Genomic DNA, 12,318 nt, shown 5'->3' on the forward strand with positions numbered 1-12,318 from the left:
TGAGTTCAGGTATAGCCATTAAAAGATTAGGATTCACCATACAAATTTGAGGAGAGCGCAATTCAGTCCACACTACCTCCTATTGATGAGCATTTGGTGGTTTCTGATTTTTTGTTCTTCCTAAACAGTGCTGCATGAATGAATAACTTTGTGCCTGTGTCATTTTGTATTTTTACTAGTTTTTCTTTAGGATCAATTCTTAGGGCTTTCCAGATAAAAGGGGTAAATGCACATGTAATTTGGGGGGTATTACAAAATTGTTCTCCATAAAGATGACACCATTTTGCATTCCCAGCTGCAGCATGGGAAAATCTACTTCCCTATAACTTTACTACAGTATATTGTCATATTTCTTGAGTTTTGCCATCCTGGTAGGTATTTCAATATAGTTTTAATTTGCACTTTTAATAGGAGGGAGTTTGAGCATCTTCTCCTGTGTGTAAGGGCTGTGTGCATGTTTTCTTCTGTAAACTGTCCATTCATCCCTGGTACAGTATTAACTAGCTTGTTTACAATAGCAGATGACCTCAATATGGCAGTGGATTTCTGTAATAACAGGTTTATTTCTTATTCTCATTCTATGCCTGCTGTAAGACAGCAGCAGCTCTGCTCTACCCCACATGTCCTCTCATGCCCACCCATACTTGGAACATGCCAGTGTCGTGGCACACAGAGGGACTGAGAGCTGGTAGAAACACACATTTCTTTAAAGCCATGCATGAGTGTGTCCACTCTCGTGCCTTTGGTCAGAGCTAGTCAGTTGGCCAGACCTAGCAAGGCTGTGTGTACTCTCCCAGCGGAGTTACTGCTGGCCATGGGATGTAGAATTCTCTTGTCCAAATTTCAGTAGAAAAATGATGTGGTCTCTTTTTACATTGCAGTCACAGATGTTTTAATTTGCCTGGGTTTTTTATAAATGTTTAAATAATGTGCATCTAGTATATGGTAAGCTCTTTGAGGGTAGGACTGTGTTTTGCTTACTGTTATGTCCCTACTGCCATCTACATTCTCTGGCACATACTAAAGAGTCTATGAATAATTTTGATTAAATAATGATAATTTTTCCCAATTTTTAAAAATATCATTCTTAGGTTTTCATGGCTTAATATATGATAATAAAACGGAATCTATGAAGACAATTAACCTCCTTCAGCGAATGAATATTTACCAAGAGGTTTTCCTCAGTATTTTATATAGAGTTCTACCCATACAGGTATGTCATGATCTGTGCCATTGAACTGGTGCTATCAGATGAAAGTCCTAATCTGCCATTTCAAACTGGAAACGTCACATACTTGATGCAAATAGTCTCTTTTGTTACTCTACACTACCTCCTATTGATGAGCATTTGGTGGTTTCTGATTTTTTGTTCTTCCTAAACAGTGCTGCATGAATGAATAACTTTGTGCCTGTGTCATTTTGTATTTTTACTAGTTTTTCTTTAGGATCAATTCTTAGGGCTTTCCAGATAAAAGGGGTAAATGCACATGTAATTTGGGGGGTATTACAAAATTGTTCTCCATAAAGATGACACCATTTTGCATTCCCAGCTGCAGCATGGGAAAATCTACTTCCCTATAACTTTACTACAGTATATTGTCATATTTCTTGAGTTTTGCCATCCTGGTAGGTATTTCAATATAGTTTTAATTTGCACTTTTAATAGGAGGGAGTTTGAGCATCTTCTCCTGTGTGTAAGGGCTGTGTGCATGTTTTCTTCTGTAAACTGTCCATTCATCCCTGGTACAGTATTAACTAGCTTGTTTACAATAGCAGATGACCTCAATATGGCAGTGGATTTCTGTAATAACAGGTTTATTTCTTATTCTCATTCTATGCCTGCTGTAAGACAGCAGCAGCTCTGCTCTACCCCACATGTCCTCTCATGCCCACCCATACTTGGAACATGCCAGTGTCGTGGCACACAGAGGGACTGAGAGCTGGTAGAAACACACATTTCTTTAAAGCCATGCATGAGTGTGTCCACTCTCGTGCCTTTGGTCAGAGCTAGTCAGTTGGCCAGACCTAGCAAGGCTGTGTGTACTCTCCCAGCGGAGTTACTGCTGGCCATGGGATGTAGAATTCTCTTGTCCAAATTTCAGTAGAAAAATGATGTGGTCTCTTTTTACATTGCAGTCACAGATGTTTTAATTTGCCTGGGTTTTTTATAAATGTTTAAATAATGTGCATCTAGTATATGGTAAGCTCTTTGAGGGTAGGACTGTGTTTTGCTTACTGTTATGTCCCTACTGCCATCTACATTCTCTGGCACATACTAAAGAGTCTATGAATAATTTTGATTAAATAATGATAATTTTTCCCAATTTTTAAAAATATCATTCTTAGGTTTTCATGGCTTAATATATGATAATAAAACGGAATCTATGAAGACAATTAACCTCCTTCAGCGAATGAATATTTACCAAGAGGTTTTCCTCAGTATTTTATATAGAGTTCTACCCATACAGGTATGTCATGATCTGTGCCATTGAACTGGTGCTATCAGATGAAAGTCCTAATCTGCCATTTCAAACTGGAAACGTCACATACTTGATGCAAATAGTCTCTTTTGTTACTCTACTCAGCATAGTATGACAAAGTGCCATAGACTAGATAGCTTCAGCAGCAGAAACTGATTTTCTCACAGCTGTGGAGGCTGGGAGTCCGAGTTGGAATGGAGAGCAGCACGATCAGGCTTTGGTGAGGACTCTTCCTACTTTCAAATGGCTACCTTCTTGCTGTGTGTGTTCACAAGACAGAAAGACTGGAGACAGTCTTCTGATCTTGGACTGCTTTGATAGAAAGCAGAAATGCCCTAATTTTCTCCATTGTACTGAGAACATTATTACTGTAAGATACAGCTTTTTATTTGTAACAATTGTAAGATTTTTATATAGAGTTGCCTCCTTTCATATCATAGTATCTATGTATAGTCTAGAAGCTGATAAATATTTCATTTGTAAATAATGCTCCTGACTTATCTTTGAGATTAAAATAATTATAAAATTGTCAACTCACAATGACCACTTCTTGTGTAAGAAGGTAAATTGGACAGAGTTAGGTGTAAGCTTGTCTGAAGAACGAAGGCAGAACTCCCAGACCTTCCCTCCTTTCTCCCTTGCTTGTGATTGGAAAGATGGCTAGCATACTTCTGGACAGGAAGAGGTGGTGCGGACTTACTGCTGGGGGTTAGCAGCAAGCTTCCACATGGTGCGTTTCTACTGACGTATTTTTAAAATGGCATAAAGAGAATCAGGACTTCGCTGACAAACATTTTTATTTTCCTTTTCAGAAGTATTTAGAGCCAGTTTATTTTTATATTTATACGTTATTTGGACTCCAAGCAGTCTATGTCACAGCTCTTTATGTAACCAGCTGGCTCCTTAGTGGCACCTGGCTATCAGGACTGTTAGCAGCTTTCTGGTATGTCACAAATAGGTGAGTTGGAATCAATATGTTTCTTTTCCTTTCTACAATGTAAGTAAAATAAAGTTACTTTATTTCCAGTTCAGAGACATTTCTTCTGCCATGTTTGGTTGACAGCATTTTGTGTTTGGCTTAGCTAGTGATTGACTTAGTATTTCTTATTTAGTAAGGTGGGAAGTCCTCCTTTCCTGCCAAGGAACAGAATATTGAACTGCAGATCAAAAGAAACATCTGTAGTAATCCCAGTTCTCTTACATGTTTACTGTATGATCAGTATTTTTCCAGTCACATTTCTCATCTCTTAAAGAGCTGTGATAATATCTTCACCATCAGTCTTAATAGATTTAAATACTGTTCTCCATTAGCAAAACATAAAGCACTGTAAAAATGCAAAGAAGTTTTTATATTATTTAATACCTTTTAATTTATAAACATTGGTACCTTATGAAATAGTATTTTTAAATAGTATTTTTAAGAAAATATATTCAAGATATATGAAGAAAAGTTTTTGGGTTTTTTTGTTTTGTTTTGGTACCAGGGATTGAACTCGGGTCCTTGGCACTTGCGAGGCCAAGATATATTGAATTATTGCCTGACATGCAGTGGCAATGCCAGTATTTAGTAGGGGTACTAAAACTTGAACATGAATTCTAATACAGATCTTATTTTGTAATTCTAAACAAATTACTTTTTATTATGACCCTTTGTGCTAAGTACTTTACAGAATGCTTTATAACATCCCTATGTGGTAGAGATGATTATTACCCCACTTTAGAGATAAGGAAATTGAGGTTTAAAAGGTTATGTTATATGTACATGAACATACACATTTATTGAATGCCTAGAATGTTCAGGTACTGCTCTTGGTCCTGAGTGTACAAAGATGAAAATTTACCTATACTTGTCCTCTGAGGTTTCAGATTTTAGAGAAGCAAGAAGTATTAAATTATCATCAGTGAGCTGGGCATGGTGGCACACGCCTGTAATCCCAGCACTCAGGAGGCTGAGATAGGAGGATCACTGTGAGTTGAGACCAGCCTGGGCTATATAGTGGTTTCAAGGTCAGTCTCAACTACATTGTGAGACACAAAACAAACAAACAGAAACAACAAGAATTATCAGTGGCAAATTTAAGACTCAACTATAAAACACTGAAGAACTGGAGGGAAAGAATGCACCACATTGCCTATTGGCATTTATGAAGTTAGAGAAAAAAGTAAGGAGCAGTTAGGCCTGATACCTTTATGGGTTTACCAGTTAGGCTAACATGGGCTTGAGCCCCAGTTCTACCACTTAGCTAAATATATATCCATGGACTGATCACTTAAATTGTCTCAGTGCCAGTCGTATGGGGATGATGATGGTGATGGATAATGATAAGGTCAATTATTAAGAGCTAATGGCTAGAATCTAAGTATACTTGTGCTTAAAGTAATTATCTTTCACTTTAGAAAATCTGGGAGGCAATTACAGTGAAAATGATCATTTTGGCCATTTGTGTTTTCTTTGTGCAGAATAGATACCACAAGAGTTGAGTTTACCATCCCACTGAGGGAGAACTGGGCACTACCATTCTTTGCAATCCAGATAGCAGCAATTACATATTTCCTGAGACCACACTTACAGTCTCTTTCTGAAGTAAGTATCTATAACACTTCATATAATTTTGATTCTCCAGTTTCTTGCAAGAAGCTTTGAAAAATATGTTGCATGTAATATCCCAATCCACGTGAATAGTTCTTCTTCTATGACCAGGTTTTTAACTGGAGTTAAATTTAAGTTTTCTTTCTCTGAGCTTTTTCCTACTTTGCAAAGGAAATGTTTTCATTTTTTATGTTAAAAATGTACTCTACATGATCTGCCCTTAAATAGTTGCAGCAAGCCCACACACAATTTCTGTGAAACTGTCAGAATTTTTAAGCCATTGCTCTTGAGATGTGATTTGGTGCATTATCGCCTCCATAATAGTGTGGAATACACATACTGTATGTGAATATTTATATGCAGAGTGTCACTTTAAGATATTTAAAGCTTAAATAACAAATGCAAGGGTTTTCAGAGCAACAGTTTATGGTTTTTCTGTTTGGTTTATAGAGATATTGGCTGCTCTTGAGAAAACTTGTCTGTGAGGTTTTTTTATTACTAGGGACATGTAAATTATACAAAGGTTTTCTTTTTACAGAGGCTGACACTTCTTGCCATTTTCATATCAACTTTTCTCTTTAGTCTGACATGGCAATTTAATCAGTTTATGATGCTGGTGCAAGCTTTTGTGCTATTCATACTGGACTCCTTGGACATGCTGCCAGCGGCGAAGGTAAGCTTTGCTTTTCTTTCTCATTGAGGTTCTCATTGTTTAGTCTTTCATATCCTGGGATGAGATTAAAATATGCAAGCACTTAATGACAAAACTGAAGCTCTGTCCAAGATTTAATGTAAGTATGCTGTGGTCAGTTGAAGCTGAGGAGTGTACACAGCACCATCTAATAGCCTTCACTTTTATTCTGCTTGCTTTATGTTAAAAAATGGATCTATTTGGGGCATAAGTGCCTAAATAGTCATTTATAGACGTGACTTAAATTTTAGAATATAAGATCACTCTTTTTAAATTTCTTATTAGAGGCCGGGGATTTAGCATAGTGGTGCCACGCATGCCTCGCAGCTGCAAGGTACTGAGTTCAATTCCTGGTAGCAGAAAAAAAAAAATCAAAATAAAATTCTTTATTATATATTGGCTTTTTTCCCAAATAGCTCAATAGGTATTGACAATTTCTCTGAGATATTTTATAATAAATTTTCATAGTAACATTTGACCAGTATGGGAGGAGAACCCATTGACTGGCCAGATGTAACATGTGAAATAAGGAAAGCCAGATCTGTCTCCCAGTGTGTGCTGCTGTCATTTAATCCCTTGGTGATTTTGTTTTTCATATGAAGAAGTGTTTTAATGTGTTTTATACATTTTTTTTAAAATTGCTCATAGCTAGTAACTTTAGTATCTCCAAGTAAAATAAAATATCCCCAAATCAAAGGCAGCAAAGCAGCCCCGTATAGAAGAGTTAACTTAGTTATTCCATATCAAAAGAGGTACAGTAATCTTTGGGACTGATTGAGTCTAAATTAAGAAACATTCAAGTCAACCACAAAATAAATATTGTCACTATCATAGGATCGGGGAGTGCCATTGTGCATAAGCATTGCCCCCAGAGGGAGTACACCCTCTGCCTTGGAAAATAAAGCAAATAAAACCAGAGAACCTAGGGGAAGGATAGATATCTATTGGTAGTAATAGTGAGTGTTAGAATTTGAGGAAAAGAGAAGTATTTGGTAGACAGGAAGGGTTTCACAGAAGTAAGAGGCTAAGGGCTGAACCACAAATGAGGGGAGAATTTGGTTGGAGTGTCAGGGGCAGGAGAGGAAGGAAAGCAAATGGATAAGGCCAAGTTTATATGCACTTATATATTGTGTGTGTGTGTGTGTGTAGCAGTGGCTACTCACTGCAGGTAAATTATAAATTCCTATAATCTTTCTGTCATTATTTCCAGGGTAGGTATCAAAAGCCTACAAATGCATTTGTTCTCTAGCAATGTGTCCTAAGTAAATAACCATTCATGTTTACTTCAGTTGTCTTGTGATCAAAAGAAACTGAGACTGACTTAAGTCAGCAGCCGTAAGGTTTAGGGAAATGAATTACAGGGTGTCTGGATAATGGAGTGTTATATGGCCATTACCCCCATAAAACATCATAGAGAAAGTCAGAAAACATCGTGGAAAAATAAACATTCAGATATTAACCGCCAGCTCCACAGTACATGCTCTGTTAGGGACTTTTGTTGTTCTTTAGATCGTCTTAATTTTTTCTGTAATGACTGTGTATGTCTTTTTAAATTAGGAAACAATAAAAGTACTGTTTGGCCACACACATAATTTTTAAATAATACAGCTGATTTATTTTATATGATATTAAGTTCTGAACTTTGTACAACTTTTATACTTCTCTAACTCGTATCCTGAGGAAATGTATTCATTCATTGCTTGAGTCCTCTCTAATATTTTTTGAGTGGCTCTGTGCTAAGAGGGCATTCTTTTGGGAACTGAAGAAACATCAGTAAATGAAACTAGTCAAATATAATGATCTGAGTACTTTTTAAAGGGATAGTCATAATATTTTTGGTGAACATTTAAATTTTTAAAAATTTATTATACTAAAAGACACATTACCATTACTACCCCTAAGAATACTCCCACTTGATCCAAACATGCTTATCCCATCATCCTTGCCACTTTCTGAAGTAGTTCTGGAAGCCCTCTTTCCTGAGTGTAGTGTTCATAACAAAAAGTAGAGACACCCATGATTCAGTAGCAGGCACGTTGCAGTATATGGTGGGATATTATATAGTCATTTAAAATATACATTTTCACAGAACAATTATTGATTTAAGAAATTTACAGTATATAATATGAAACATGTAAAATGATATATATGTAAACTATTATAGGCCTGCTATGAAATCAGTATTATTTCTGTAGATAATGATGTTGGGTTTTTGTTCTTAAACCCATCTTTATTGATTGCTCTTTTTGTTTTGTTTTGTTTTGTTTCGTTTTGGCTTGATTTTTTGAGACAGGGTCTCACTATGTAGCCCAGGCTGGTCTCAAACTCACAGGGATCCTCTTGCCTCAGCCTCCCGAGTGCTGGGATTACAGGCGTGTGCCACCACGCCCGGCATGATTGCTGTTTGTTTTTCTGAATTTCATAAATCTCTTAGAATTGCCGTGTCTTTATAATTATAAAAACTACTAGCATCCATTGCTCCAAATTGCCATTAATACTAAACAAAAGCATTGGGCCTTTCACACTTGATTGTAGATTTGTTTCTTTTGAAGTTAAAAGAACACCACCATGGAAGAAATCAGGTTGGTTGCTGAGTAAAACTGGTATTTTTCATGTTCCAGTAGGAGTTTAGAATTGTCTAACTTGAGAGAAGAGGAAAAGTAACTGAAAATTTTTCATCTTTATTCAAGGCTGCCTTTTTCCCCCTTGTGGCATGATTTTGTGTTCAAATCAGATGCATTTTGTTTTTCTTGTTGCCTTTTTGTTGGGTTTCATTACACCAAGAATGATCCTTACTGAGTGCTTATATGTATTGGGTTTATTAATACAGGTTTGCAATACGTAATGATTACACTCATTATGGGGAACTGGTACATGTACATAACATTTCTCAGTTCTTTTATTTATTTCCCCTTCTCCTCTATGCCCCCCCCCTTTTTTTTTTTTGCTAGAATCAGATTCATTTATTTCTAAGTCTTTATGAAGTTAATTATCGTACATATGGGTTAACAGCTAGTCTGACAAGCTAAAAAACTTGTAAAACACGTAAGACAGTTGTACTAAATCAAGATACACTTTTAGGTACATCGTCCATGCTGGATTCTAGTAACTTTTTCTTTTTTTCCTATTGTCTGTCTTTTATTTTGCTATGTATGTATGTGTGTATCTATCTATCATCTCTCTATTTGCTGTTGTTGTTATTAAAATTAATTCTTTTATTTCTTTGGAAAATAGTGGGCTCTGCCCTTCAGATTTCCAGGCCAAGCTAGGTGAATGAATGCGTCTCTAGTCTCTGGGCTGGAGTACTATGGTCCCAGCCTTCCCAGGGGCCCCAGAGCAGTTCCTGTATTATCTAACCCAACTGGGCCCCAGATGGTCTGAAGACTCCTCTGAGGCCTTTTCTCCTGGCCACCCACTTTTCAATCTTGCCTGGCTCTCCTTCTGGGTAGGCAATTTTTTCTTCCAAAACTAGTGCTAAAACTTGTACTGTTCACAATAGAGGACAAGACCAGGGATGTCCCCAACTTGGCATAAGACACAGTCCCTCAGTCAGAGAGGCCTCCTCTCTGATGGCTTCAGTCTGCACTCCTATGCAAGCCTTCAGTTAGGCCTGGGAAGACATGAGGGCCTCCTGAAAGGGAGGTGAGAGAACATACCAGCCCAGCCCCATCTCAGGAAGCATACTCCTTATAGGCTCTCATCCTAGTTCTTGAGTGAGCCCTTTGGACAGGGCCTAGGAGGGCTAAGAGAGTGGGTAGGGGCCCTTTGACACCAGCCCTGAGAGGCTGTACCAGAGGAGTGGCCATTAGTCCCATCATGGCTGTGATGCGCATGCTCTGGGAAGCAATGGGATGTCACCAAAGGAGTGGTGGTGTGGCTCATTGTGATTCCTGCTCTGGGTTGGGCCATCAGTACAGCCACAGGAGCCATGGAGGTGCCATTCCCTGGGCGATAGTTTGCATCAGAGCAGCTGACAATGGTGTGATCTCTGGGTTCAAGTGTGAGGGTGGGGGGTTGGAGGAGCAGGAGGTGCAGCGTTAGTTGGGGGAGCAGCTGGAGCTCCTGCAGGGGACACAGGACGTGCCGTAGATCCTGGCTGCTGAGAGTAGTGTGAGTCTGGGCAGTGCCATGGTTAAAAGTGGCGACAGTGCCCAGTGGATGCCAGAGTTTGCTCAGTTGTTGGTGCAGTGGAGCTAAGGGTCATGACCTTGGCCTGGTTGCAGAGCTGGGCATTCTGTTCCAGAAGTACCTCATTGGTGGCTAACAAGTTGCTGACCTGCTTCTTTAACTCCTCCACGCACTTCCTGAGCCTGGTGTTCTCCTGCTCTAGCAGTCTGCACCCTACTCCTCAGGGCGGAGCCATGGGGAGGCAGCATCCGCCTCCATGAGGCTTGGGGCCTGGTTTATGGTCTTCAAAGCACCGGTCAGGAAGATCATAGATATCATAGAGAGCATGCTGACATCCTGGAGGGATGGAGCCTGTTGAGCCCCCACCACCAGTGCCTCCTCCACCCCAAGCCTCAAACTCAAAATCCTGCTGCAAGTGACAGAACTTGTACTCGGTGCCTCTCTGACAGTCAGCCTTGAGGAAGTCCCGGTGGATAGGGAAACTCTTCCTTGCCATTTGATCGGTCAGTTGGTGAAAGGCCCAGGCCAGCTGCCACTTTCTGCCTCAACGGGGGGTAGCTCTTCCATCTTCTAGCCATCTTTATCCTCAGGGCCATGGGTGAAACAGCAGTTTGGGCAGCTACACTCCTTATTCTGAAAATCATGGCAGAAGATGGAACAGCACTTGCCTGGCTTGCACACATTCATTAGGAAGTCTCTACAGATGGCATCTGAGCTGCCCCTGTACTACTTGCCTCCTCACCGCCACCACCTCCACGTCCTCCACCCCTGTACCATTGGCATAAGCGTCCTGGTCAGGCATCCTGGTCCCCTCCAACTCAGGACCTTCTTCCTTTTCTTGCCACTCTTGGTGACTGCTGAGCTCAGGTGAGGTCCTGGGTTCCTGTGGTTCTCCACCTCCACATCACTGCTGAGTTCTGCCTCCGCCACTGCCATAGTTGCTGATGCCGCCTGCCAGTCCTCTAGCTTCAACCCACTTTATTTATATGTTGAGTTTCTCATGTAAGAGAAGTCGTGTAATCTTTTAAGCTTGTGTGTCTAATTTACTTCACTTAACATCGTGGTCTCAAAGTGCATCAATTTTCCTACAAATGACTCAAATTTGTCCTTTATGGCAGAATAGTGTATATAAAGACCACGTTTTCTTTATCCATTTATCATTGATGGACATATAGGCTGCTTCTAAGATTTATGTGTTATGAATTGTGGCTGCTATAAGCATGGATGTGTACACATCACTATGGGTACTAGCATTTTAGCACAACTTCAGTCCTTTTATCAGACCCTAGCCATTTCTGGCACATTAAGGTCTCCAGAATTAGGACTACATTACAGGTGCTATTGACTCCAGGGCTCAAGTTCTTGGCCACTGTATGGGGCCACCTGCTGTGAATCAAAAAAGTAAGAGTAGAAAACTTTCACACTGTGTGTGATGGCACATGCCTATAATCCCAGCACTCAGGAGGCTGAGGCAGGAGGATCGCTGTGAGTGCGAGGCCAGCCTGGGCTACATAGTGAGTTCCAGGTCAGTCTCAACCACATAGTGAGACCCTGTCTCAAAAAACAAAACAAAAAATAACAAACCTTACTGCAGGGGTCAGTCTATCCTGGAATTAGGGACACACACAGAGACAGACAAAAAACAGTGTATCGTATAGCCCCAAAGTGTTTGGTCTACAAAATTAGGAAATAATAGAATGTGATATTTATTGTTGGCTGCAGACAGTAAATGCAATGACTATGATTAAGTTTCCTGTTTTAGACTGTGTTCCTTAAAGCTGGGTGTGTTTTCTGCATTGTTTCTAACTTGAGATGTATCCAGCCAGTGACCATCATGTCCCCATGCGGTGGTCTCCTGAGAAAAGCTGCTTCACTCTCTAATCTTTGGCTGTTGCAGGCAACATGGTTGTATGGTATACAGATAACTGGTTTGCTCCTGGTCTGCATTCTTCAGTTTTTCAATTCCATGATTCTTGGATCATTGCTTATCAGCTTCAACCTTTCAGTATTAATTGCAAGAAAACTTCAGGTAGGCCTTTATGGTGTGTGTGGTGTTACTGGGGGTTAAACCTGGGGCCTTCACAATAAGTTCCATCCCTAGTCCTTTTTCTGTTTTCTTTGAAGCAGGGTCTCTTGCTAAGTTGCTCAGTTGTCTGAGCTGGGCTCAAATTTGCAATCCTCCTGCCTTTTTTCTTTCCTTGGTCAAAGTAAACATTTTTTTTTTACTGTGGTTCACTAGACTTGATTCTAATATGGTATCTGATTAAGTGGCATTACTTGCTTTCTTTTCATTAAGTATATGTCGTGTTCCTGTTTCCACCTTCTTGACATGCCTTCGTTTTGGCAAATATCGCTTACAAAGTTGAAACTCTAGTTCAATTCAGGGATTAGCCAGAGGTGTTTAGTTGAGTTCCACTGATTCAATGTTA

At 39.6% G+C, this 12,318-nt stretch overlaps 1 protein-coding gene and 1 pseudogene across 5 annotated transcripts in view; one reads left to right on the forward strand and one right to left on the reverse strand.

The window, feature by feature from the left end:
• Positions 1 to 12,318, forward strand: part of Dpy19l3 (dpy-19 like C-mannosyltransferase 3) — a 76,563-nt gene that overhangs the window by 35,257 nt on the left and 28,988 nt on the right. For 3 of the 5 annotated variants that reach the window (XM_010640992.3, XM_010640990.1, XM_010640991.3), the window contains exons 5-9: positions 1,092 to 1,213; positions 3,293 to 3,438; positions 4,941 to 5,064; positions 5,609 to 5,743; positions 11,787 to 11,918. In XM_010640992.3, the coding sequence (XP_010639294.1) occupies positions 1,092 to 1,213; positions 3,293 to 3,438; positions 4,941 to 5,064; positions 5,609 to 5,743; positions 11,787 to 11,918 (659 nt within the window). The remainder of the gene's footprint in view (positions 1 to 1,091; positions 1,214 to 3,292; positions 3,439 to 4,940; positions 5,065 to 5,608; positions 5,744 to 11,786; positions 11,919 to 12,318) is intronic. The other 2 variants (XM_010640994.1, XM_010640995.1) reach the window with 1 other exon arrangement.
• Positions 9,433 to 10,858, reverse strand: LOC109118581 (annotated as a pseudogene).

This window comes from Fukomys damarensis, unplaced genomic scaffold, assembly GCF_012274545.1.
Source record: "Fukomys damarensis isolate Sample0158 unplaced genomic scaffold, DMR_v1.0_HiC HiC_scaffold_19, whole genome shotgun sequence".
Taxonomy (NCBI): Eukaryota; Metazoa; Chordata; class Mammalia; order Rodentia; family Bathyergidae; genus Fukomys; species Fukomys damarensis.